The following is a 26,693-nucleotide window of genomic DNA, read 5'->3' as shown; positions in this document are numbered from 1 at the left end:
TGGACCTTTGTTTTAATTTATAAAACACACATATTTATTGTGTGTTTAATAAATATAATCATATATAATTTATTGGCTCCTCTTTCCTCCCCCTCCTATACCCAGGGTGTTTTTTTCCTTCTTCTCCTCCCCCTTTTGTTCCATTTTAGGATTTTGGCCACCTAAAGCTTTTGTGTTTTGTCTCTGGCTAAGAGGAAAGTGGTGGCAGCAGGGGTGTGTGTGGGGTGTGTGTTGGGGGCAGGTGTGTGTTGGGGGGTGTGTAGGGGGCAGGTGTGTGTTGGGGGGTGTGTTGGGGGCAGGTGTGTGTTGGGGTATGTGTTGGGGCAGGTGTCTGTTGGGGGCAGGTGTGTGTTGGGGGGTGTGTTGGGGGCAGGTGTGTGTTGGGGGGTGTGTTGGGGGCAGGTGTGTGTTGGGGTATGTGTTGGGGCAGGTGTGTGTTGGGGGCAGGTGTGTGTTGGGGTGTGTGTTGGCAGGTGTGTGTTGGGGTGTGTGTTGGGGCAGGTGTGTGGGGTGTGTGTTGGGGGTGTCAGGTGGGGATGTGTGTTGGGGGCAGGTGTGTGTTGGAGTGGGTGTGTTGGGGCAGGTGTGTGTGGGGTGTGTGTTGGGGGTGTCAGGTGGGGATGTGTGTGTTGGGGGCAGGTATGTGTTGGGGTGGGTGTGTTGGGGCAGGTGTGTGTGGGGTGTGTGTTGGGGGCAGGTGTGTGTTGGGGTGTTGGGGCAGGTGTGTGTTGGGGTGTGTTAGGGGCAGGTGTGTGTTGGGGTGTGTGTTGGGAACAGGTGTGTGTTGGGGTGTGTTGGGGGCAGGTGTGTGTTGGGATGTGTGTTGAGGGCAGGTGTGTGTTGGGGTGTATGTTGGGGGCAGGTGTGTGTTGGGGCAGGCGTGTGGGGTATGTGTTGGGGGATGTCAGGTGGGGATGTGTGTGTTGGGGGCAGGTGTGTGTTGGGGTGGGTGTGTTGAGGCAGGTGTGTGTGGGGTGTGTGTTGGGTGTGAGGTGGGGATGTGTGTTGGGGGCAGGTGTGTGTTCGGGTGGGTGCACGTGTGTGTTGGGGTGGGTGCGTTGGGGGCAGGGTGTATGTTGGGGTGGGGCTGTGTTGGGGTTGGTGTGTGAGAAGTGGGTGTGTGTGTGGGGCGGGCATGTGGGTGTGTTGGGGCAGGTGTGTGTGGGTGTTGGGATGGGTGTGTTGAGGCAGGTGTGCATGGGTGTGGGGTGGGTGTGCATGGGTGTGTTGGGGTGGCTGTGTGTTGGGGTGTGTGTGGGTGTGTTGGGGTGGGTGGGTGGGTGTGCTGGGGCAGGTGTGTGGGGGCGGATGTGTGGAGCGGGTGTGTGTGGGGCAGGTGTGTGGGTGTTGGGGTGGATGTGTTGGGGCAGGTGTGTGGGGTGTTGTGGGGCAGGTGTGGGTGTTGGGGTGGGTGTGTTGGGTCAGGTGTGTGGGGCATGTGTGTTGGGGTGGATGTGTGTTGGGGAGGTGTGTGGGTGTGTGGGGCAGGTGTGTGTGTGACAGGCAGGGGTGTGGGGTGTGTGTGTGCGGGTGTGTTGGGGCAGGTGTGGGGCGGGGGTGTGGGGCGAGTGTGTGTTGGGGTGGATGTGTGGGTATATTGGGGTGGGTATGTGTTGGGGGAGGTGCGTGTGGGTGTGTGGGGCAGGTGTGTGACAGGCAGGGGTGTGGGGCTGGTGTGTGTGTGTGGGTGTTGGAGTGGGTGCGTGGGGCAGGTATGACAGGCGGGGGTGTGGGGCGGGTGTGTGACAGGCGGGGGTGGGGGGTGGGTGTGGGGCAGGTGTGTGTGTATTGGGGCGGGTGTGTGGGGCAAGTGTGTTGGAGTGGATGTGTGGGTATATTGGGGCAGGTGTGTGGGTATTGGGGCGGGTGTATGGGTGTTGGGGTTGGTGTGTGGGGTGTGTGTGTGTGACAGGCGGGGGTATGGGGCAGGTGTGTGTGTGTGGGTGTTGGGGTGGGTATGTGTGTGACAGGCAGGGGTGTGGGGCAGGTGTGTGTGTGTGGGTGTTGGGGTGGGTATGTGTGTGACAGGCAGGGGTGTGGGGCAGGTGTGTGTGTGTGGGTGTTGGGGTGGGTATGTGTGTGACAGGCAGGGGTGTGGGGCAGGTGTGTGTGTGTGGGTGTTGGGGTGGGTATGTGTGTGACAGGCAGGGGTGTGGGGCAGGTGTGTGTGTGTGGGTGTTGGGGTGTGTGTGTGGGGCAGGTGTGTGACAGGCTGGGTGTGGGTTGGGTGTGTGGGGCGGGTGTGTGTGGGTGTTGGGGCAGGTGTGTGTGTGACAGGCGGGGGTGTGGGGCAGGTGTGTGTGTGTGGGTGTTGGGGTGTGTGTGTGGGGCAGGTGTGTGACAAGCGGGGTGTGTGTGGGTGTTGGGGCGGGTGTGTGTGGGTGTTGGTGCAGGTGTGTGTGTGACAGGCGGGGGTGTGGGGGTAGACTGCCCTTTCTGCAGCCAGTGTTTGGAAAAAGAAACCCTTCTTCTTTACGCAAAGCCTGTTAGAACGGCTTGCATCTCTGGGTGGGTAACAGTTTTCCGTTTGAGTTTTGTTTCCCACTGCGTTTATCTTTTCGGTGTTTATCAGACAAAGTCCTGCCGGCCCCTCGTGGCCCTGTCCTTAGGTGCTGTCTCACCCAACCCCCAAGGACTCTGGAGCCGCTGTGGGAGAGTGACCCTGTCGGTATTTTTAAGGCTGCGTTGAGGGTCCTCCCCTGCCATAAACAGCGGTGCTCAGGAAGGCCCATGCGGCATCACCGGAGCACGTTCCCGAATCCACTGGCGACCTCCTCCGGGGTCTCATACAGGGCAGGGATAGGGTGCTCTGTCCTTCTATTAAACATTGTGCCCCTGGTCCTGAGGATAGGGTGTCTCCTGCCCCCCTGGTCCCTGTGGGGGGGGGGGGTCCTCACACTGAGCTCCTGAGAGTGAAGAGCTCCCCGGCCCACTTCCCCAGACGGGCTCCCCCAACCCCACTTCAGGGTGCCTCCCCCGCCCTGCGGCTCCCCCCCCCAGGCAGCCTGAAGCTCGGATTGCTCCCACTTAGCAGCGCCGCCGGCGGGGCCTCTGAGGGGCACCCCCCTACCCCCATTCCCTTTGGAGGAGTCTTGGGGAACCTGGCCAGCCAGCCCGGAAGCGAGGCAGGTGCAGCTCAGATCAGAGCTCAGAGGACCCAGCCCCCGAGTTCGGAGCCTAGAGGTGCCCGAGGCGGCGCACCCGGCAGGAGCGAGCGCAGGTGGCCGCACTGCTGGTCCACGGCCGCCGGGTGGAACCCGTTTCTGAGCCCAGAGCAGCGCAGCTGCGCCTCACTCCACCCCGCTCGCTGCGCCGACCGCCTGAAAACGGAGGTTTTATCAGGTGCAGTGAGGCCCACAGATCAGGGGGTGTAGCCGTTGAAAAGCTGATTACTCACAGTTCCCAAGAACAGGGGCAGCGTCTGCACGGCGTGGGGGCTGAGGCGGGGCGGGGGGCCGCGGGGAGCGCTGGGGTCTGCTGGAGTCCGGGGGAGGAGGGGGAACCGTGAGCAAGAGCCGTTATTGGGGTTTCTATGGAAAGGGACAGTCGAGGCAGGGTGAGCAGGCTTTGCACTGGCTGGTTTGAGGAATTTCAGGGCTCTGGAACAGAGGGGCTGTCTCCAGTTTTCTTGGTAGCTGGCCCTGGTGTGATCAGGACGGGGTAATTTTGGGCCTTAGTGTGAGAGACAGCGGAGGTGGTGGGCTCTGGGGTGGCCATTGGCATCTGAGGAGGAATGTGAGTCCTGGGAGGGCAGCCTCTCTAGGTCAGCTAGGTTCCAGGATGCCAAAGCATCAGACGCAAAAAAGAAAAATGTTGCTGTGGGTGGCAGTGATTCGTCTTTTTTACCGCCCACCGCTGCAGCGTAAGGAGGCAGCAAGGCGCCTTCTCCATTCCTCCTGTTTTGTTGTTCTTGTTGGACACGAGTTACTCAGCTTTGGCTCTTACCAGTGAAGCTGCTGGGACGATTCTTGCACACGCGTCTGGTGGGCACACACGTTCACCTCTCTTGGTATAACCCAGGCATGGGCAGCTTTCAGAGATGACTGGAGTTTCCCAGAGTGATTAAACCACGTTTCAGTGTGTTGACACTCAAGCCTTTCAGTCTGAAGACTCATGCCTTCCATCGTTCATTCAGCAAACCATTATTATTATTTTTGAGATGGAGTTTCACTCTTGTTGCCCTGGCTGGAATGCAGTGACACCATGTCGGCTCACTGCAATCCTCGCCTCCTGGGTTTTCACTCTTGTTGCCCAGCCTCCTGAGTAGCTGGGATTACAGGCATGTGCCACCACGCCCAGCTAATTTTTTTGTATTTGTAGTAGAGGCGGGTTTTCACCATGTTGGCCAGGCTGGTACTCCTGACCTCAAGTGATCCACCGGCCTCGGCCTCCCAAAGTGCTGGGATTACAGGTGTGAGCCCCCACTTAGTTTCATCTTGGGGTCATTGCTCTCACTCCTCCCTCGTGGTCTGCTTTCCTCAATAGCTGTTTGTCAGGCTCTTCTAGGGTTGGTTGCCCTTTAATCACACCAGCTTTCCTCCGACGTGTGCTGCCTCTGGGTCATGGGGTGTCTGACTCCTTGCTGGCTCCGGGGAGGTGTGGAGGGCAGCCAGGAATGTCTTCTGGCCTGTTTTCTGCAAACATGTGGCAGCAACACTGTCGCTGAGGCTTTTGGGTGGAGGTGCCTCCTGCTCCTCGCAGAGCACTCAGGCCTGGGGACCTCTTGAGAACTAAGGCACACCCGACCCTTGCTGCCGCCCCGCCCAGGGGAAATGGGGGTGTGGAGGGAGGCCAAGGGCCCACAGAAGAGTAGCTGGCCATGCCGGGCTTCCTCTTGGTTTCCAGTCCACAAGAGTCCCTGCTTTCCAATGCTGTGTGTGTGTGCGCGCACACGCGAGCGCACGGAGACCAGGCTGTGGTCCACATGCACAGAGATCCACCTTCCAAAGCTCCAAGGGAGTGGGAAAAGGAACAGAGGCATCACTGAGAAGGTGAAGATGGGGGCCCTATGTCCCGACCCCCCAAACTGGACATTTGAGAACATTCAGGTTCTTCCTTGTTTCAGAACCTTTGCATCTGCTGTTCCCTTTACCACCAATACCTTTCCCTTTTTCTAGCTGTTGAACTCCTACCCATCCTTCAAGGCCCAGTGCAAAAATTCCTTCTATTGGACCCTAGCTGCTTCAGGGCCTGTGTCATGGCACGTATTACCTTGAATCATAACAGCCACTTCTGTACCTGTGTCCTCATCCAGACCTCAAGTTCCCTGAAGGCAGGAGTGGGTCTGACTCACCCCTGTGAGGTTGCTGCAGAGGCATTCTCTCCTTCGTGTTACTGGTGAAGGGGTGGGCTGAGGAAGGGAGAATTGTTGCAGGAGCCTTCCCTGAGCGCCTGTTTACCGGCACCATCGTGTGCATTCCACGCCGATCCTCCGCAGTCCCTCTCTCCCGCCAACGATTCCTCCGTGGGGCGCGGCCACCTCGGTCCCGCCGGGGAGCCCCATTTCCAACCGTGGCAACTGAGGCTCCCAACGGTCCCGCGACCCGCCGGGATCTAGAGGGCGCGGGGGCCCGGCCGCCCCGCCAAGCCAGAGGCGCTCCGCCCCAGGCCTGGCGCACCTGGCCCCGCCCCGCCCGGACCCCGCCCCCCGCCCAGACCGGAGCCGGTTCCGCGCCTTGGCCGCCGCGACAGGTGCAGCAGAGCCGAGCCGGCCGCGCTCCGAACGGCGTCCTCCGCCCCACCATGGGCAACAGCGCGGGCCGCAGCGACTTCGAGTGGGTCTACACCGACCAGCCGCACACACAGAGGCGCAAGGAGATACTGGGTGAGCGCGGCACGGGGCTCCCGCAGGGTGGGGACCACCCCAAAGGCCGTTCTCGAGTCGCGTCGGGGAGTAGAGCCCAGACGGCCGCTCCGGCTAGGGTCCGAAAGCCAGTGGGCGCTCTGCCATCTCCACTCCCCTCCCTGGCGTCCCCGGCCGGCTCCCTCAGGGTCCCCATCCCGGCCGGGTCTGAAACTCCCCAGGGACCTGCGGATTCCGAGTCGGGGGGCGCGTCTCAGCTGCTCCTTGAGGGCCGCGGGACACGAGCCACTCCCGGGGCCGGGGCTGTAGCCGGGGCGTTGGGACCCGAGGGCCAGGGGCGGCCCCGGGACGCGCTACGAGGCGCACGCGCTCCCTGGCGCTGAGGCATCTTCCGCGCCGCGGGGCCTCCACCCGCAGCCACTGGGCGCCCGCTGCGCTCAGACCCCTGGGTCCCGCGGCCACGGGCGCCCCAGGCTGGAGATCAGGGCGGATGAGCGCCGGAAAGGGAGCAAAGGCGAATGAGAGGCGCGCGTCGTTTTCTTTGAGAGGACCTCTGTCTATTCTGGCATGTCGCTTATTATGTGGTGGTTGCTTTCTTTGTCGCTTCGTGTCCTCTGCAAGGAGGACATCTTTTTACCCATTTGGAGTCGCCGTCGTTCATGCCAGAGGCTCCATCCAACCCACAAGCAGGGTGGCCCGGGTGAGTCGTTCTTGGCCCGGGCTTACGGGGCCAAAGGGCCTGGGCCTGGAGAGTGGCTTTTGCTGGATGCCACCAAATTCCCAGAGGCCAGGTGGAGGCAGGCCTGCCCCTCCCCCTCCACGCGGAAGGCTCCCCTGCCTGTCAGCACAGCGCGCTGGCACACCTGTACTGTAATCTTCAGTCAGATCGGGGAAGCAATACTCTTTCATTGGGGCTTTAATTTGCACTTATTTGATGGATGGTTTCAAATTTTAATTGGTCGTTTTGTTTTGTTTTATATAGATAGAAATAGAGTCTCGCTCTGTCCCCCAGGCTGGAGTGCAATGGCGCGATCTCAGCTCACTGCAACCTCCGCCTCCCAGGTTCAAGCGATTCTCCTGCCTCAGCCTTCTGAGCAGCTGGGATTACAGGCACCTGCCACCAGGCCCGCTAATTTTTTGTATTTTTAGTAGAGACAGGATTTCACCTTGTTGGCCAGGCTGGTTTGGAGCACCTGACCGCAAGTGATCCGCCCACGTGGCCTCCCAAAGTGTGGCATTAACTGGCCATTTGAATTCCTTCTCTTGGGTTTGGTCTTTTGCTTGTTAATCCAAAGAGCTTGTTCTTTAACCCTTGGTATTTTAAATGCTGGAAATGTATTCCCCGTTCATACTTTGCCTTTTGCTGTCACAGACGCTTTAACAACTTTTTTTTTAAAAAAATGCGGTTGAATTGATTGGATTTTTTTCTTTAGAGTTTTTCCACTTTGGTGCCTTTCTGACCCATCCCAAGAATATGGAAATATCCATACTATTTATTTTTTCTTTTTAATATATATTTTTTGAGATGGAGTCTTGCTCTGTTGCCCAGGCTGGAGTGCAGTGGCACAATCTTGGCTCACTGCAACCTCTGCCTCCCAGGTTCAAGAGATTCTCCTGCCTCAGCCTCCTGAGCAGCCTGTACCACCATGCCCAGCTAATTTTTGCATTTTTAGTAGAGATGGGGTTTCACCGTGTTGGCCAGGCTGGTCTTGAACTCCTGATCTCAGGTGATCCACCCCCGCCCCCCGTCCATCTGCCTCTACCTCCCAAAGTGCTGGGATTACAGGATGTGCCTGGCTGTGCTTTGCTTTGCTGCTTTTTTAATCCCGTGGCAGCATATTGAGATATCATGACTTTTAAATTCTTGAAATGCAAGATACATCGAGTTGCTGACCTGTGACTGCATCCCAAGGTAGCTGTGGCCTCAGGAGCTGGAAACTCTGGGTGGGTTTGTGAGTGCTGTGGTTTCTCCTGGGAGGTGAGCAGCAGCCCAGCACCGTCTGGCCCCAACAGTGGTAGCTGCCTCCCCTGTGCTGTGGAGCTCCTGCGGAGGCTGGGAGGAAGCTTGAAGGTCATCTGACTGTCCTCCCTGCTCATCATGTGAACAGGGCAGGTGTCCTGGCTACTGCCTCTCAGCAGGGCTGAGGCGGGACTGAGGCTGGAGCAGGGCTTTCCTTGGCCCTGTTTGCATTTCTGTCCCCTCCCCTGGCTGTCCCCAGCTTCCCCTAACAGGACTCACTGGGCATCTGGCCCCATGAGGAAAAGGTGGGAGACACATGGCAGCCAGAGTCTAGGAACTCATGACCATAGAATAGGAGCCGGGCCTACCCCAGAGCCCCCTGGAGGGACCCAGGGCTGCGGCCTCACTTTCCCAATCTGCAAAATGGGCAGTTGTCCTACCAGGCAGAATAGATGTGAGGACAAGATGAGACCTCACCTGGGAAGGTGCTCGGGGTGGTACCTGGCACTCCAGGACATGGGGAAGGAAGTCTCTCTAAGGAGGGAAGCCACAGGCCCTGGAACCAATGCAGGAGACTTTCTGGAGTGGGTGGCCGAGAAGGTTGAAAGACTTGGAAGAGGGAGAGGCACCTGGGCCAGGGCTTGGGGAGCACACGTCCCCGGGGCTGGCTCTCCAGGGAGCTTGGCCCACGCTTCTTTCCCTGCAGAGAGGAAGCAGGTACTTCCTTTCCACCTGTTGTTCTGAGCTAATAAACTTGGAATGTCCCATTCTCTCTCTCCCTGGCACTGACACAAGCTGTTCCCCGTGTGAGTGTCCCTCCTTCCTGCTCTGCCAGGCTCTCTCTTGCTTAGCCTTGCTCACAATCTCACCTCCTGCAGACAGCGCCTCGGGCTGCTCCCAGACCTGGCACAGCTGGATGGGAACCCCTCCTCTGGGTCCCCCTCCATGGCTCCAAGCCCTCTCTGGGCTCTTTGGGGCAGAGTTCAAGCACTTGGCTGTGGAGCTGATCTCCTGGCAAGGACCCTAACACCCACTCCTTAGCTATGGGTGTGTCTGTAAACACAAGGAATTGAGTCCAGGCAAGTTAAAAGGGGTTAGGAAATAAAACCTTCCTAATGGGGTTTCATGCAGACTGAATGAGGTGATGTGTAAAGTGCTCCCTCGGGGACTCCATGAGTGTCTCAGAGATAGGCCTGGAAAGTCCTTAGTTTCCCTGAGGACAGGGAGTACTCTGCCTTCTCCATGGCTGAGCTGTCCTTAGTCCCCAGAGAAATGCTCTGTGTAACTGGCAGTGTCTCTTTACAGAAGAGGCAGGAGTGAGACTCAGAGGGGAAGCAACTTGCCAGGGACCACAGAGGCCAGGCTGGTGCTCAGGCAGCTCCTGCCCCACCCAGTTGGTGCCCAGGGATGTTCAATAAAGATCCTAATCTCAGAGTCAGAACCCAGGAAGTCCTTGCAAAGAGCTGGCTCTACGAGCTCTGTGGGTTGGGGCCAAAGTCCGCCTCCAGCTCCTGCCCGGGAGGGGGACACACTCCCTAGGGCAAAACTTCCTAAGAAAGTGGGGTCCCCTAGGCCAGGGTTGAGGCTCCCTGGACTGAGAGGGCAGGACAGAGCCACCGAGACTGGCCCTATCAGAGACCCAGCCAGGCGTGGCCGGTGGAATAAGAAGCAGGCTTTGGGTTTTTGTTTTTGTTTTTAATGAATAGCTTTGTAATTTTGTTTGTTTTTAAATTATGAAAGGGCACACATGGTAATAAAAGCAAATAAAAACAAAAGAGGAAAACCCGGAAGTGAGACTGCAGGCCATTGTTGGATTACTTGCTTCAGAAAGGCCGAGGCTGGGACTCTGTCAGTGCCAAGTGGTTAAAATCCGACCCAAACTGCTGGAGCCACCAGGGAACTTGGGGTTCCATCTCCCAGCCATGGAGCTGCCCAGCTGCAGGTACCCCCATCTCTGTGACGAACGGGGGCTCCCAGACCTTCAGTATGTATTTGTCACTGGAATGAAAGGCAGGTTTCGTGAGCAGCTGGTGAGAAGGTGGGCACTTTCCACACTTTCCAGATCCTACTAGGTCCCAGGGTGCCTCCCATACTGGAGACAGGATCAGGATAGTCTTGGCACAAAACCTCAGGTGGCAGAGATGGAACCTGTGGGCAGGTGGCTTCCCAGAGCTTAGGCCAGGGCTAGGAGGAAGGTGTTTAGGAAGGAGGGGATTAGGAGAGCTTTGCTGCCTTTCTGAGGAGAGGCTTATCCTAGGTCTGGTTACTCACCTGTGGATGGGCGTGGGAAAGGCCATGTTGTATGGAAGCATTTCCTGCTGCAGCCACCAGGTGGCATCATCAATCCTGAGCAGCTTTGTGATGGAACAGGGAGCTGGGAAGCAGATGGCAGCAGAGGTGGAATGTTGGGGTGGTGATGGGCTGTGACGAGGGGCACCTCCCATGTGGCCAGTGAGTGTCATGTGATGGCATTTGTCCTCCCAGGGAAGGTGGTAGAGCACATCATTTTACATGTTGCCAGAGTGAGGCCTTGGGGGCCCAGAGGTGCCCAGCATGGAAGTGATAAAAGGACCCTTTGCTTCTGGGAATCCCACTGGGGACAAAACAGAAGTGGCTTTATTGCCATTCAGTCAGGAGGTGCAGGGGTCGAGTGACATGCAACTGGGAGGAGGAGTCTGACATGGGGCAGGCCCTGTTTCTGCCACTGCTGGAGGCAAGTGCCCAGCAGCCTTTCTGACCCAGCTGCCTGTTTCTGATGCAGTCCCTCTGCTCAGTGGCTTAGTGGATTTGTCAGAAAAATTTCTAGGCAAAAGCAGTAACTCATCAGAGTTGCACCAGGGTGATGCAACTGTCCTTTGGGTGCCGGGGGCTTCGGGCTGGCCTCCCTTCAGCAGGCCCTACCTCCTGCTCTGCCCTCTGGGTTTTTGTGTGCAAGCCTGCTAACTGGTGTAAGTGTGCAGATCTGCTGGTGCCAGACATCTCACACCTCAGCACCTGCTGCCCCTTCTTCCCCATGGGCCCCTAGGGAAGACCCCACCTCCATATGCTCACAGCCACAGAGGCTGTCAGAGCAGACACCTTACAGATGGACACTGAGGAGACAAGTCCAGAGAGGGGCAGGGGCTTGCCCAAGGGCACACAGGAGTCTAACTGAGCCGGATCAAGGATTTGTTTTTTTTTTTCTTTTCTTTTTTTTTTTGAGACGGAGTCTTGCTCATTGCCAGGTTGGAGTCCAGTGGTACAATCTTCACTTGGCTGAGTGCAGCTTCTGCTTCCTGAGCTCAAGCAATTCTCCTGCCTCAGCCTCCCGAGTAGCTGAGACTATGGGCACATGCCACCTTGCTCAGCTAATAATTTTGTATTTTTAGTAGAGATGGGGTTTCACCATGTTGGCCAGGCTGGTCTGGAACTCCTGACCTCAAGTGATCCATCCGCCTAAGCCTCCCAAAGTGCGCAGCCCCTCAAAGTGCCCAGACCCGATTCAGGGTTTCCTCTGGGTGCTTTGTGGCAGTGTAGCCAAGCACTAGATCGGTGCTGATGGAGTCTGAGTCCTGCTCAGGATTGTGCAGGTCCTGAGTTCAAGCTGTGGCTCTGTCAGCTTTGCTGCACCTTGGTGGGCCCTTCTTTGTGCCTCCCCGGCCCTCAGACCCGTCCTTTGTGTGTTCTACCTGGACAGGGTGACTTCTACCAATAGCTGTTTTTCATGGCCACCTGCCCAGATGCCTTGTGCCCCACTGGGGTCACCGCTGGAGACCGTCTGTGTGGGTCTGTTTATCTTGGTTTCAGGTGGCTGTGCACGTGGGGCTCTGTGCTGCCTTATGGAGCAGGGAACCCTCAAGGCACATGTGTCCTCCTGCCATCCAGGCTGGAGGTGTGGGAGGCCAGAGTCACACCTAAGGTCAGCTGAGTGCCCACAGCAGGCCAGAGTCCCCAGTCTGGGCCAGATTTGGGTATCCAGCCAGAGCCCATGCTGGCCTGCAATTCCTAGTGGGGCTGCCAGCGAGCTGTGTCTCTCCCTGTCCTTCTCTGCCTCGATCTTTCCCCCTCTCCTATGGCCTAGAGAAGATAGGACCCAAGGCCATGGGACTGATTGACTTCCCCTGCAGTTCCCCCCATTCTCCCTGTCCCCCTTTCCTTGAGCCCCTGGTAGAGGCCCCATATTAGTCAGTTTCTCCAGAGAGACAGAATCAATAGGATCTATCTATCTCCTCCCTCCCCCATCCCCCCTCCCCCTCTCCCCCCTCTCCCCTCTCCCCCTCCTCCCTGTCCTCCCTCTCCCTCTTCCCCCTCTCCCTCTTCCCCCTCTCCCTCTCCCCCCTCTCCCTCCCCTCCTTTGTCTTCCTCTTTCTCCCTCTCTCTCCTCCTTTCTCTCCCCCTCTCTCCTCTTCTCTCTCCCCTCTCTCCTCCATCTCCCTTCCCTCTCCCCCCAACTCTCTCTCTCTCTCTTTGCCATTACTGTCATCCAGGCTGGAGTGCAGTGGTGCAGTCACAGCTCACTGCAGTCTTGAACTCCTAGCTCAAGCAATCCTCCACCTCAGCCTCCCAATAGCTGGGACCACAGGTGCACACTACCATACCTGGCTAATTTTTAAACTTTTCACATAGATAAGGTCTTGCTATGTTGCCCAGGCTGATTCTGACCTCCTGGGCTCAAGCAAACCTCCTGCCTCAGCCTCCCAAAGTGCTGAGATTATAGTGTAAGCCCCCATGCTTGGCTTTATCCATCCATCCATCCATCCTCCATCCATCCAAAGAGGGTATTTATTATCTGTCTATTCATCCATCCAAAGAGGGGATTTATTAGGGGAATTGGCTCATGTGATTATGGAGGCTGTGAAGTCCCAGGACAGACCATCTGCAAGCTGGAGCCCCAGGGGTGGCAGCAGGGATAGCGTGGTTCAGCCTGAGTCGCAGGGCCTCAGGACCAGAGACCTTAGTATGATGTTGAAGGCCTGAGAGCAGGTGGGGGTTGGGGGTGCTGATGTAGTTCTTGGAGTCCAAAGGCTGGAGTTCTGATATCCAAGGACCAGAGAAGCGTATGTGTTGCAGCTCCGAGAGAGGGAGGGAAGGAGGGGAGGTGGGGAAGGAGGAAGGGGGGAAGGAGGGGGGGAGGAGGGGGCAAAGGAGTAGGGGAGGAGGGGGGGAAGGAGAGAGGGAGAAAGGGAGAGAGAGGAGGAGAGGGGGAGAGGAGGGGAGAGGAAGGAGGGAAGGGGGAAGGAGCGAAGAAGGGGGAAGGAGAGAGGGAGGGAAGGAGGGAGGGGAAGGAGAGGAGGGAGGGAAAACCTTTGCCTCTGCCTTTTTGTTCTGTTGGGGCCCCAGCTGATTGGATGGTGCTGGCCCACATTGAGGACGGGCCTTCCCCACTCAGTCTACTTGCTGCCAGTCTGGAAACACCTTGGCAGACACACTCGGAAAACAGGGGCATGCCGGTAGGATGTGCCAGCCCAGTGGCTGTTTCTGGGGTCTGTGGGAGACAGGACTGGCCCACAGCTGGGCTGGGTGAGGGGCTGGCAGGGTGGGCACTGCTGTCCTTCTGTGTGCAGGTTTCTCCTCTCTCTGGCGGTCCAGAGTGGAGCCCCCGAGGGAAGGTTAGGGCTTGGAGGGGCAGCTGAGTCCTGTGAGGTGCTGGGGAAAGGGGCTCCCTGAAGGTGGGCTGCACAGGGCATGGTGAGGGACCTGAGAGTGCCCCACACAGGTAGAACTTAGTATCTTGGTTCAGCAGATGGGGAAACTGAGGCCCCCTCTCCAAGGACAGGGCTGCCAGGCTCTGTTGTGGCTCTTGCCTCTGAGGGGCACAGGAGTGGCCTATGCTTGCCTGTACCCAAGCACTGGAGGCCTGGGCCCACCCTCCCCAGAGCTCACCTGGGTGTGTGGCTCACCTGGCCAGGTATGGCCGGCCCCTCCCTCTTGCCCTGAGGCTTGGCCTCCTTCCAAGAGGAAACAGGGACTGGTTGCCTGGGAAAGACAGGATGGGGTGAGGGTAGGCCTGGAGCTGGCAGGTCCCCAGGAGGGCTGGCCACTGCCCTGGGGGTGAGGGGCATCCCTGGGTGAGAGGGAGGCAGTGGAGCCCTCGAGTTTGCAGTCTGCCTGCATCCGGGGAGGCAAATGAGACTTTGCATGCAGCTTCCTTGGTCCTGTGCCTAGGCCAGAGCCTTCCTGAGCAGGAGCTGCCAGCAGGTCCCCTTGGCCTGCTACACAGGAGACACTGCTTCCCTGCCTGGGATTACTTTGCTGCAGGTGCTAGGCACGCACCCCCGGGCTGAGGCCCCCCACAGGAAGCACAGGCAGCACTGAGGCACAGCCTCTGCGGCATCCCTGCTGGCACGGACCTGCTGGGTGGGAACAGCTGGGATGTGGACGGCCAGTGTGGGCTGCATGTGCCCCTGCTGGAGTCTTGCCCTCTGAGAGTGGCAGGATAAGGCTCGGCCAGGGTGGGGGGCAGCAGGCCCTCAGGCAGCACTGAGTGTGACTGGCTTCTGTGTCCAGGGGCAAAGGGACCAGTGAGGTTTGCTGGCCGCTCCCACCCTCTCTCTCCTTGGCCACTGCCATGGGAAGAAGCGTGTGGAGGGCGGGATGCAGCCGCACTGAGCAAGGTCTCACGTCTCCCCGTCTACCCTGCAGCCAAGTACCCAGCCATCAAGGCCCTGATGCGGCCGGACCCGAGCCTCAAGTGGATGGTGCTGGTGCTGGTGCTGGCACAGCTGCTGGCCTGCTGGCTGGTGCGCAGGCTGGCCTGGCGCTGGCTGCTGTTCTGGGCCTACACCCTCGGCGGCTGCGTGAACCACTCGCTGACGCTGGCCATCCACGACATCTCACACAATGCAGCCTTTGGCACCGGTTGTGCCGCGCGCAACCGCTGGCTGGCCGTGTTTGCTAACCTGCCTGTGGGCGTGCCCTACGCCGCCTCATTCAAGAAGTACCACGTGGACCATCATCGCTACCTGGGTGGCGACGGACTGGATGTGGACGTGCCCACGCGCCTGGAGGGCTGGTTCTTTTGCACGCCCGCCCGCAAGCTGCTCTGGCTGGTGCTACAGCCCTTCTTCTACTCGCTGCGGCCACTCTGTGTCCACCCCAAGGCTGTGACCCGCATGGAGGTGCTTAATGCACTGGTGCAGCTGGCGGCCGACATCGCCATCTTTGCCCTGTGGGGGCTCAAGCCCGTGGTCTACCTGCTGGCCAGCTCCTTCCTGGGCCTGGGCCTGCACCCCATCTCAGGCCACTTCGTGGCCGAGCACTACATGTTCCTCAAGGGCCACGAGACCTACTCCTACTACGGGCCCCTCAACTGGATCACCTTCAATGTGGGCTACCACATGGAGCACCATGACTTCCCCAGCATCCCAGGCTGCAACCTGCCCCTGGTATGTGGCTGGGGTGGCAGGGCAGAGCAGGGCTGCATGGCCATCTGAGGAGGTAGGGGCCCAGGAGGGCCTTGAGCCATGCCCAGCGACCTCTCCCTTTTGGTGCTGTTCATGGCATGGCTGCTCACACTTGTCCCCAGGGCAGGAGAAAAGGCCACGCAACACAGGCGAGTCCTCTGCTGGAGGCTGAAGCAAATTCAGGGAGGCAGGGTCTGAGAGGCATTTCACAGTGGCGGCTGCTTGAAGCTTGCCATGAAGTCTGCCAGAGGGCTGTGTGTCCTCTGGCAAGCTGCTTACCCTCTCTGTGCCCCAGCTGCTTCTTCCTTGAAGCAGGGTGGCATTAGTGACACTGCGTGGAAGCACCGTCTGCAGACTCTGTCCCTGCTCATTCCTTGTCATTGCCCTGTGACCCTCCAGGGTCCAGAGAGGACAGGGCGGGCCTTGCCCTTTGCAACCGAAGGGGCTTGGACAGAGCTGATTCAGAGCGGAAGCCCCAGGGTTGGGCACCTCTGCCTTGGTAGACTGGGAGCTGGAGAATTTCTGAACAAGAAAGGACGAAGGGGAAGGGGAGGAGGAGCCATCCCTCAGCCATTGCCAGTCTGTGCCTTAGTGGCCTCTGGCTGCCTGGAAAGAGCTGGAGTGACCTACAGCAAAGGGGGCGGGAGAAGGTGGCACTGGGGTGTTCAGGTGCCTGAGAGCACCTGTGTGTGCAGGTCTGTGTGAGCGTGTTTACCCTGTGATTATGTGTGGGTGCCTAGTATTTGCATGTATGCAGGTATTTGCATGTGTGCCTGAGCGTGCATGTGGATATGTGTGAGCACTTGCCTAGTTGTGCAGGTGTTTGTGCACACGTCCCTGTAGGCGTTGTGTGTGCGCCCTAGCCCGTGTGACTCGAATCCTTCAGACTCGTTCCAAGCCTGGGCTGTGGCCTGTGCTTTTTCTGGCTGGCAGTACCAAGGCGGTGCTCTGCACTGGGGACCATCTCGCTTGAACCTCACTACAGCCCAGGAGGCAGCTGCCTCCCCATCCATTATCCCTATTGTATAGATAAAAAGGCAGAGGTGCAGGGGGAACAGTGCCCGCCTCAGGAGATGATGGGGTACAGGGGAGAGGTGCCCGCCTCGGGAGGTGACGGGGTGCAGGGGAGAGGTGCCCGCCTCGGGAGGTGACGGGGTGCAGGGGAGAGGTGCCCGCCTCGGGAGGTGATGGGGTGCAGGGGAGAGGTGCCCGCCTCGGGAGGTGACGGGGTGCGGGAGAGGTGCCCGCCTTGGGAGGTGACGGGGTGCAGGGGAGAGGTGCCCGCCTTGGGAGGTGACGGGGTGCAGGGGAGAGGTGCCCACCTTGGGAGGTGACAGGGTGCAGGGGAGAGGTGCCCGCCTTGGGAGGTGACAGGGTGCAGGGGAGAGGTGCCTGCCTTGGGAGGTGGCAGAGCGAGAGTGCTGCCATTAATCACCAGCCTTTACCTCTCTCGAGCAAAGTGCGAGGCTCTGGGTGCCTGGTGCTGGCTTTGCCTCCCACGGCCCCGCTGTCCAGTTTTTGCGGCTGGATCCCCTGCATCCTGCAAGCATCCTTAGGAGGTGGCGGGCGCAGAAGGGGCAGGAGGGGCATCCTGTGATGGGAGTTGCTGAGCAGTGGGGTGGCATGGTGGTGGTGCAGTTGCAGGCACTGAAGCTGGGAGCACTTCCTGAAGGAGGCGGGTGGGGGTGTTGGTGCAGAGCAAAGGCTGGAGGGGTTAGCAGGTGCTCAAGAGGCCTTTGGAAAGTGACAGGCACTGAGGCTGGCGGGTCACTGGGCTGAAGAGCATGGGTGTGACCCTGTAGCCTGGCAGGACTCAGGCAGGCTATGCCTCAGCTGCTACCCCAACAGTGGGGTCTGTGAATCAGAAAATGGGGTGGGGTCAAGTGGAGTGGTGCACTGAGTTCTTGGGGCAGGGCACTCTGAGCTGAGCCTGTGGGGGCCTCTGCCATAGTGTCCTGAGCTCAGCTCAGGCCACCAGGCACTCCAGCAGGGAGCACCAGCCTTCTGGGTACCCAGGGAGGTGGGGGATGATGGTGGCAGGGAGGACTAGAGGGGGTGGCCTCGTGTTTTGCTGAGCTGGACATGGGCAGCCAGAGGCTGTGATGTGTGTGCATGCATGTACACCTGTGTGTATGTGAGCAAACATGTCTGTGCATGAGTGTGTGTGCATGTGTGGCCCCAAGGAACACCAGCCTCTGAGCCCCACCTCCTCTTCACAGGTGCGGAAGATCGCGCCCGAGTACTACGACCACCTGCCGCAGCACTACTCCTGGGTGAGGGTGCTCTGGGATTTTGTGTTTCAGGACTCCCTGGGGCCCTATGCCAGGGTGAAGCGGGTGTACAGGCTTGCAAAGGATGGCCTGTGAGGATGCCTCCTGCTGGTGGCCATCACCCCCCACCTGCCCCTCCGGCCTCTCACCCCAGCTCTGAGGGGATGCATTTCCTTCCTGTGCCCTGGGCTGCTGCCCTTGTCCCCTCGGAGCGTCCTGCACAGCACACCTGGCCACAGCAATGTGGGCTGCAGAGCTCCATCTGCTCGTGGACTCACCCTGGACCTTGGCAGTGGCCCTCCCTTTCTGTCCCTCACCAGGCGAGGCCTGGCCCTGCCCCATGGTGACCTGGGTGCTTTGAGCCCACAGTCCCCACAGAGCTGACCTCTCTGGGGTGTCTGTGCCGTCCATTAAACCAGGCGTTTGTTTCACAGCCCATGGATTGTGCTTCTGAGGGGGTGCTCTGGGCTGGAGCCTGGCCCCAGAGAATGGGGCACTGGGCTGCCCCGGTGGGTGGAGCTTGAGGCCTGAGTGCCGCTTCCTCCAGGCCAGGCCAGGCCAGGCCCAGTTCCTGTGTGTGCTCCTGGCTCTTTGCAGGATGGTGCCTGCTGCTGGGCAGTGTTCCCGAGGGCCTGCCACTACCGTGTGAACACACATTGAGGTGTGGACAGTAGAAAGCCCACTTTGGTCCTCTGTGTGGCTCCGAATCCCCTCCTGGCAGCAAAGGACCCCACTCCCTTGCCTGGCTGAGCCCTGCAGAGGCTGGCTCCCCAGCCTGGAGCCCAAACTGCCTGCCGAGTGTCCCCACTCCTCGGGCCTGTTCACTTCCTGCTCTCCCTGAGCCCATAGAGGGTCTGTCTCCCATACCAGCTTAGAGGAGGGGCTGGAGGAGCTCTGTCAAGATCCAGCGCCCAAGCCCAGGGGCTGGCCGGGCAGGTGAAATGTCCTAATGAGCCACAGCTCAGAAGGATGAGGGCCAGGCGGTGTCCTGGAAGTCTGTGTGAAGTGGGCCATGTGTGGGTCCTTTCTACAGAAGGGCTGAGGATGGGATGTAAGAGGTTGTCTTCTCCTGGAGGGCTGGGCTGGGGTGGGTCCTGATGCCCTAGAGGTAGGTAGGCAGGAGGGGTGCCTGGGTGAGGCCCTCCCTGCCAGAGGGAGATGGAGGGGCACAGCCCTGCTGCTTCCACCACAGCCCTGGGGAAGGCAGCCTCAGCCTCCAGGACTTAGGAAGGGAGACCAAGGCTGCAGTCAGGCCTTGAAGGCCTTGCTATGAGTAGGGTCCCAGGGGCTGTCCCTCCTGACCTGGGAGATGCAGGCCTCCCCCCATACCTGGGAGTGGCCTTGCATGGTGCCAGGCTCCCGTGTCCCTGGGCAGCCTGCTGAGTGGCACAGGGAAGCAACCTGACCCCAGAATTTGTTCTGTGAAGGAAGCACCACTGGCCCTGCATGAAGATTCTGAGCTGGGCACCTTGTCCAGCACTTTTCTTCAGACAACACAAAGGGGCATGTCCAGGCCTTGTCCACAAGCAGGAGGCCAGGCCCAGGTTTGGAGGGCAGTTCTGAAGATGATAGTCCTTGGAACTCTCGGGGAGGCTACAGGACTCCTGGCCTTGAGGGGAAGCAGGAGCGAGCAGCTCTGAGCTGTGGTCTGCAGGTCCTGGGTTAAAAGTGCCACCAGACCTTGGTGCCTTGCCTCCTAAGGGGCAGAACAGTCATGTTCCTGTCGCTAGGAGGTGCAGTGTGTCAGGAGCAGCAGCTGGCCCTTGAGATCAGCCACTGGGTCCCAGTATGCCAGTGCTGGCTCCCTCCCCTGCCGTGGCCCTTGGGGGCTGCTGGGCACACTGCTCTGCGGCTGTGGGGGGGATCATGTGGGAGAATTGGGGCATGAACGGTCACACGATCTCAAGGCCAGCCTGTTGGTGACCCTGGGTCCTAGAAGCCAAGGGTCAGAGCCTCTGTCTCTGGCTGCTGCCTCAGGGCAGGGGCCTGGGACGGGCCATTGTCAGGTTGTCCTCCCAGGAGACTGTGGAATCGAGGAGCAGGCAAAGCTGGCTTGCATCTGCCCGGTGTCTACTGAGCCCCACGGCCATCCCTCCCCTGGACAGGATGCTCGTGGGGCCCGTCGTCAGAATGCGCATGGAGTCCTGTGGGGCTGGGGGGTGTGGGCTGCACTTAAGGGCCATCTTCCTCGGGGTCCTGTAGGGGGTTCCCAAAGGCAGGACTTGAGGCCCAGCCCCAGGACACCAGCCCACCCTTCCTGGGCTTGGGAATGTTCTGGGCCCAGTTTTCTGTGCAAGACCACCATCTTGCTCCTATGACTCCTGGTCACTGTGGTCCCAGGCTCTTCCCTGAGTGTGAAGGACCACGTGAGATCCTGAGCGCCAGGGTGTGGACAGTAAACCTTTATTACTGTGTGAACACAGACACCGTGGTGCATGACAGACAATTTCAACACCATGATCGCTGGGGACGGAGCTGCACTGGGCAGCTCTGCAGTGCACGGTGGCGCCACACCGGGCCGGCTGTCACTGCCAGCTGAGGCGCTAACAGCGTCACCTGGGAGAAAACCTGGAAACCATCTAATGAAGCAGGTGATTTAGGGGTGTCTCTATAAACCAAAAGAAATGTACACTTAAATAAGCAAATATAAAATACAAAAAAGACAAGTAGACCTGGTGTTCTGTGTCAGGTAGAATCTAAAAAAATCCAGGAGTTGCACTTGGTTTCCTCACTGTAGCGTGTGATCACAGGTTGGGAGGTTCCTCGGCAGTGCACCCAGGCTCCCGTGTGTGCTCTGGTTGGTGCGCTGGAGTCTGGGGCTGGCTGGGCTCCTGGCTGTCCTCTGTCGCCAGATGGGCTTGACATCTCAGCGCAGTGCGGCTGGCCCCTTACGTGGTGCTGATCCCACTCAGCTCCTGCCTGATGGCTGTGGGACAGGTGGTGGCAGCTCAGGTGCAGCCATGGCGAGTGCAGTCCAGCTCCTCATTAGGGACCTGCACCCTGGCATGGACCTGCCTGGCATCTGCCCCTGCCCCATCCCCTGGGAGCCCTACCCAGGCTTTGGTGCAGACCTCTGGGATGATGACAAAAGGCTTTGGGGGCTCATCTGCCATTCCTCCTGCAGCGGCCCCTGCTGCCACTGCCCTGTTAGGGGAGGACCTGGCTCAGGACAGAGGCTGGTGCCCTGCCTGTGGCTCACTGCTGCTGAGGCATGGTGGGTACTGGGACCCTGGTGTGAGGAGCCACTGTGTGGGGACGCGGGGCCTTTGTAGGCTCTGGACAGGTGGCTATCGAGGTGCCAGGGGCCTGGGAGCCCTTCCCCCAACAGAGTGGAGGCTGAGGTTCTGCCCTCCCTGCTCCTGCAGGGGCAGCAGGAAGTCCTGGCCCTGGACCCCAGGGACGGCTCTGGCTCTGCTCACTCCCCAGGAGAGGCAGGGGCCTCTTGTCTCCTCCTGGCTTTCTCCCCATCCCAAGCTAGAGTTCCAACTCCCCGCCTCCCAAATTTGGGCCTTTCCCTCCTTCCTCTGCTATCTGTTCCCTCCCTGACTCCCCCTCCTCTATGCCAGCTCAGGCCTCTCCCTGGATGGACCCTGTTGGGCCAAGAGCCAACAGCCAGGGCAACGTGGGGGGTGGCGGGGGCGGGCATCCCCCAGCCACAGGGAGCTGCTTCTCAGAGCCCCTGGCATGGCCCATGCCTACCCCTTCCCGGGCTCTCAGCCAGGGTGGTTTCCTGGGGCTGCAACTGTGGCAGGCAGGGGCTGTGGAGGGCCCGTGGTTTCTGACCAGCTGTGCCTGGGGCTGGAGGGTGCCCAGCAGTAAGGCGGTGTTACCAGTTAGTTGGGTAGACTGCCTCACAGTCCCTCATTTGTTAACTCCTTATCTCCTCAGCTCAGGCCTTTGGGTGAACTAGACAAACAGGAACTGAGTGCTCTCTGCTTAAACAAGGGTGGGCCGGCTAGGGGAGGAGGCCTGGGTCTTCGGACTCCCACTGTCTCTTCCCTCTGCCATCAGCCTCCACCCCTGTGTGCTTGTGGGACCCTTTTGCCCAGGTCACTGCAATGTCCTGGGGGTCAGACCCAGCTGCACACCAGGTGTGAGGCTTCATTGCCCTAGTGGGGGAGGCAGGTGGGAGCTGGCACTGGCTGCACTGCACAGCTCTGACCCAGGGCTGAGCCTGCCCTGCCCAGACCCACCCCCTTTTCCTCTGGCTGCAGATCTGAGCCAGCGTCCTCAAAGGCTCTGGTGGGAACCGGAAGGACGGATGTGATGCACTGAAAACCGCCCTGCTCTGGAGCCAGAGGCTGCTCCCCACCTGCTCCCCAGCCCAGGGCCAGGCAGGCTGTGGCTCAGGCCTGGAAGAGGCTGCTGTGGCCCTTGGTCTCCCTGCACCCCCAGGAAGGCAAAGTTGTTCTTTCAGAACCAACACCAGTGACTGGAGGTGGCAGAATCAAGATGGCAACATAAACCACCGGGGGTGAAATGACAGACACTCAGGTGGCTTCCTCCAGACCTGGCTCTAATGACCTGGGGGTCTGCCCTCCATGCACCTCCCACATGGGTCCTTGGGGAAGGTGCACAGGGATGTGGAGGGTCTCAGATTTGGATGTCATGCCACCGGGAGCTGCCCATTCTTAGAAATAAATCTCTTACAGGGTGGGCTCTGCTCAAAACTGCAGGCCCCCACCCTGGGTGACAGGGACCCCTGTCCTGCAGCCCCCTGGGTGCTGCCATCCCCAGCGGGGGTTCCACTCACCATCGATGATCTCTTCCTTCACCTTGTGGAGCTCTCTGACCACCTCCTCTAGGATCTCCTGTTGGAGAGGAGAGTCCAGGTGAAGGGACAGGCAGTGGAGACAGAAAAGCCAGCCTGGGCTGGGCCATGTCCAAAGGCGTCAGGGTCTCCTGGGCCTCTCCAGAGTCATATCTGTCACCCTTGCCTCCTTGCGGCCCCCTTCCCACACTGAGGGGGGACAGTGTGGGAGGCCTGGAAACATCCTGCAGCTGCCTCCCTCAGGCAGAAGCGGCTGAAACTAAGGGCTGCCCTAGGGAAGAAACCCCCGAGGCAGGCCTAAGGGAGGTGCCCAGAAAGGTCGAGGGACATCTTAGTTCTGGTGACAGCAGGGGCTGGGGACAAGAGACAAGCTTGGTCACCCCCTTTCCGCCATGGCTGCTCCGATTGGCTTTTTGGCAGCCACATGTGGGCCCCCAGGGCCTGCCTGGCCATGCTGGTCAGAGACAGTCCCCAGCCTACTGGCTGCCCTCAGCGTCTAAGGGCACAGGGCACACTCACCTGCTTCATCCGGTCCAAGTCGAAGGCATCCAGGGCCACGTCATTCACGCTCCCAGCAGGCTTCATCCTGGGAGAGGAAGCGTGGGTGCGGTAAGTGGGAGCAGGGCTGCGGGTGCCCGGCTGGAGGCGGGCGTGGGGCAAGCTGGCTGTGCAGAGGGCCTGCTCAAGCCAGGCCCACCTGTGCCCCTCACTCCACAGAGGCTGCTTGCTTCGGACTCTGGCCACCTCACACTACTTGAGAAGGACTTCATGCGAAGTCTCTACCCCGAGAGGCTCTCCAGGGATATTGTGACCATACTTCCCGACCTGGGAGCCAAGGCTGAGGTAACAAAGGAACTGCTTTCTCATCAGAGCTCTCATGCAGAGGGAGCAACCTAAGCAACGACACCGAACCCACCCGTTGCCTCCTTGGAAAGAAAACAGTATCAATAGCCTCCTCCTCAGGGTGGGAGCTCATGCTGCAGGTTGAGCTGGGGCTCAGGGATGCAGCAGCGGTGGCAGGAAGTACAATGTGATGCTGTGGAGCTCACAGCAGCTTGGAGGTGTGCTCCTGACACACACCAGTGTCCCCGGTGCTGGGCACAGCACGCCTCCCCCAGGAAACACCCTCCCACGTGGTTTCGCTTTTTGTTTTGTTTTTGAGAGAGTTTCACTCTTCTTGCCCAGGCTGGAGTGCCATGGTGCAATCTCAGCTCACTGCAACCTCCTCCTCTGGGGTTCAAGTGATTTTCCTGCCTCAGCCTCCCAAGTAGCTGGGACTACAGGCATGTGCCACCATACCCAGCTAACTGTATTTTTAGTAGAGATGGGGTTTCTCCATGTTGGGTCAGGCTGGTCTCAAACTTCCAACCTCAGGTGATCCACCTGCCTTGGCCTCCCAAAGTGCTGGGATTACAGTCGTGAGACACCTCACCCAGCTGGTTTTGCTGTTTCGAAGTAGTTCTCATGGACTACCTCTTTGAAAGTTTCTGAACTAAGGTAACTAACTTGAATTTTATTTTTATTTATTTGGGACAAGGTCTCACTCTGTCACCCAGGCTGGAGTGTAGTGGCATATCACCCCTCACTGCCGCCTCAACCACACAGGCTCAAGTGATCCTCCCACTTCAGTCTCCCGAGTAGCTGGGACTACAGGCATGTGCCACCATGCCCAGCTAATTTAGTAAAGACAGGGTTTCACCATGTTGGTCAGGATGGTCTTGATCTTCTGACCTCGTGATCTGCCCGCCTTGGCCTCCCAAAGTGCTGGGATTACAGGCGTGAGCCACTGAGACCAGTCCCTATTTTTTTTTTAACTTTTTGTAGAGATGGTGTCTCACTGTGTTGCCCAGGCTGGTCTCGAAGTCCTGGGCTCAAGTGATCCTCCCATCTCAGCCTCCCAAAGTGCTGGCATGACAGTCATGAGCGCCGTGCTGGCCTGATTTGAATGGTAATGTCTCTTGGCTGGACATGGTGGCTCACGCCTGTCATCCCAGCACTTTGAGAGGCTGAGGTAGGTGGATCATGAGGTCAGGAGACTGAGACTATCCTGACCAACATGGCGAAACTTCATCTCTCCTAAAAATATAAAAAATTAGTTGGGCATGGTGGCACATGCCTGTAGTCCCAGCTATTTGGGAGGCTGAGGCAGGAGAATGGCTTCAACTCGGGAGGTAGAGGATGCAGTGAGCCGACATCATGCCATTGCACTCCAGCTTGGGCAACAGAGCAAGACTCTGTCTCAAAAAAAAAAAAAAAAAAAAGTGTCATACATGCATTTTCCCTGAAAAATCTTGGCAAAATGCCCATCTACCTGGTCTTTTAAACATGACTTGGTGCTGAAGGACACATTGCTGGGACCCAAGTTCCCTCCCACACGGACAGGATGGAGGCTGGAGCCTGTGGTTTCAGTAAAGTGTATGTGGCCTCAGCCCGTGGGTGTGACCATGGGCACATACACATTTATCTGGCAGGGTCAACCTTGGCTGCTGAGGGGTCATGGGCACAGATGAGGACCATCTGGTGACACTGAGGACCAGTGTTGCCCACAACTAGGGAGAATAAGAATGAAGAATGAAGTGTTCTCACACCCCTCCATGTGAGCTCAAGAAAGAGGCCAAGCCTAGCCCTAAACAGGTCTGTCAGTAATTCTGGGTCCTGATAGGCAAACACATCCAGCCAGAGGCCCCTGGGCCCTTCAGGCCTCTCCTGTGGGTTCCAGATAAAACTGCTGAGAAACCTGGGCTGACTGCTCCACCTCGCCAGGACTGGGCCCTCTCCATCTGCACCCGACAGCCACCCAGTGATACACACAGCAGGCTTCCTAAGCAATGGGATGCCCTAGAGGGGTGGAGGTACATGCTCCCTTTGGAGCCATCTAGAAATTAGACAACAGATTTGTCTCAGAGCTGAAGAGAGACTCTATTCCAAGCATGAATGGCCTTGACAACGTTCCTGCCCATTGAGCGACCCTTGGCCCCTCAGAGAACACTGCAGCCCGCCTTCACTCCATCAGCAGACCACGGCCGGGAGCACTACAGGATCCTCCGGCTGCCATGTCTGCTCCAGGACCCTCGCTTTGCCCACTCTGGTTGCCTTCCCCTTCCCAGCTCCCATCATGGCATCCTGTGCCTCAAGCTCCCTGGCTGGAGTCCTGCACATGAATCCAATGCAAACTTTTAATTCCGTGCTCCCTCACACCCTCTTCCTCACCCTTCCCGTTCCCATGCCCCATGGCCTGCTGTCTGCTCCGAGGTGCGAGGTGTGGGAGAACTTGGCAGGTGGCTGCAGGCTCAGGGCCCTGGCACTTACCCTTCCTTCAGCTTGGAAGGCTGTCCCCATGCTCTCCGAACAGCAGGCTCCTCCTCGTCCAGGTCAATGAAATGCCAGCTCCCAACGGAGGCCTGCCCTGCCCCACTCCCCAAAGCACCCTGTCCCTTCCACCACGTGGCCCCACACCCTTGCTGGAGCACCCCTCAGGACCACAGGGGCCTTGTTCTCATGTGATCTTGGCAGGCAGGGACTGTCCCCAGCACACGGCCTGGCTGGCCACAAGCCTTTGACAAACCCCAGCTGACTGCTAAGACTTCCTCATCTCTGTCCCCCTGCCCTGGTCTTGGCCATTTCTGCCAGGGACAGGCCAGGGCTTGCTCGGCTTGTCACCCGTTTCGCTCCGCAAGGCCAGTTTCAGTGCCTCCTCCTCTGTGACAAGGGTGGGTTCCCTTCAACTTCTGGTGGCAATGGAGACATTTCTTGATGCAGGTTCTAGAGGGCTTCACATTCAGGCCACGTGGGCCTCCAGATACGATGTGGCTGCCTGCACCTTTTTGGGCAACCTCAGTTCCAAATATTCTATCGTGCTGTCATGCCAGCTTTTGGTTTGGGAAATATGGTCAGCATGTCTGGGGGAAACTGGCTCTGTGCTGGACGCAGAGGAAGGACTGTGGGCTGGAGGAGAGGGTGTGGGGCTCAGGGCCAGTCCTAGGACTAGCTGAGCTGCTGGCTGCAGCCACGCCTAGTGACCATGTCCAGCTGTTGTTTGCACAGCTGTCCCCACTACTGCCCTGTGCAGCAGGGATTCACCGACCTGTTTTGTGGGGGGAGGGGGAAAAAGAGGCCTGGAGAGTTCCCCTAACTTGCTCACTGTCACATGTAGTGAGTCCAGAGCTGAGACTCCAAGTCAGCCCCCTGCACTGGATCTGTGGACAGGTCACTGCCCTCCCCGGGCCTCGGTCTCTCCCTCAGAGGGAGGAGGAGGAGCTGACTGACAGGACCCTGAGGTCCTGGGTCTGAAAGAACAGATCACCTTCCCAGAGCAAGCTGTTAAATGCCAAGACATGAGACAGGGTGCAAGGTGTTAGTCACAGGACAGGGGACAGAGGAGCCCCAACCCTGGAGAACACGTGAGCAGGAGGGTTGTTCAGTACCTAGAGTGAGGCTGCAACTGAAGGGGGCTCTTAGCTTCGGGGCTCTTTGCCACAGACGGGGTTCTACAGCATGGAATGAAACA

At 58.9% G+C, this 26,693-nt stretch overlaps 2 protein-coding genes across 15 annotated transcripts in view; one reads left to right on the top strand and one right to left on the bottom strand.

Annotated features, from left to right (window-relative positions):
* Positions 1-17,847, top strand: part of DEGS2 (delta 4-desaturase, sphingolipid 2) — an 85,767-nt gene extending 67,920 nt beyond the window's left edge. For 6 of the 8 annotated variants that reach the window (XM_078335752.1, XM_078335750.1, XM_078335754.1 and 3 more), the window contains 2 exons: positions 14,385-15,127; positions 17,365-17,847. In XM_078335752.1, the coding sequence (XP_078191878.1) occupies positions 14,385-15,127; positions 17,365-17,511 (890 nt within the window). In that variant the 3' untranslated portion in view covers positions 17,512-17,847. Of the gene's footprint in view, positions 1-5,698; positions 5,825-6,186; positions 6,504-14,384; positions 15,128-17,364 lie in introns of those variants that run through there. The other 2 variants (XM_002754282.6, XM_035261461.3) reach the window with 2 other exon arrangements.
* Positions 17,848-19,802: 1,955 nt separating this feature from the next.
* EVL (Enah/Vasp-like) overlaps positions 19,803-26,693 on the bottom strand; it is a 194,301-nt gene continuing 187,410 nt past the window's right edge. For 3 of the 7 annotated variants that reach the window (XM_035261459.3, XM_009006543.5, XM_002754281.7), the window contains exons 11-14: positions 26,611-26,673; positions 22,706-22,772; positions 22,169-22,226; positions 19,803-20,341 (exon numbers count right to left, since the gene is read on the bottom strand). In XM_035261459.3, coding sequence (XP_035117350.1) covers positions 20,304-20,341; positions 22,169-22,226; positions 22,706-22,772; positions 26,611-26,673 — 226 coding nt within the window. In that variant the 3' untranslated portion in view covers positions 19,803-20,303. Of the gene's footprint in view, positions 20,342-22,168; positions 22,227-22,705; positions 22,773-25,495; positions 26,674-26,693 lie in introns of all 7 variants that reach the window. The other 4 variants (XR_013521537.1, XR_013521538.1, XM_078335749.1 and 1 more) reach the window with 2 other exon arrangements.

Source organism: Callithrix jacchus, chromosome 8 (assembly GCF_049354715.1).
Source record: "Callithrix jacchus isolate 240 chromosome 8, calJac240_pri, whole genome shotgun sequence".
In the NCBI taxonomy this organism is placed as follows: Eukaryota; Metazoa; Chordata; class Mammalia; order Primates; family Cebidae; genus Callithrix; species Callithrix jacchus.
This window is presented reverse-complemented; position numbering and strand designations above follow the sequence as displayed.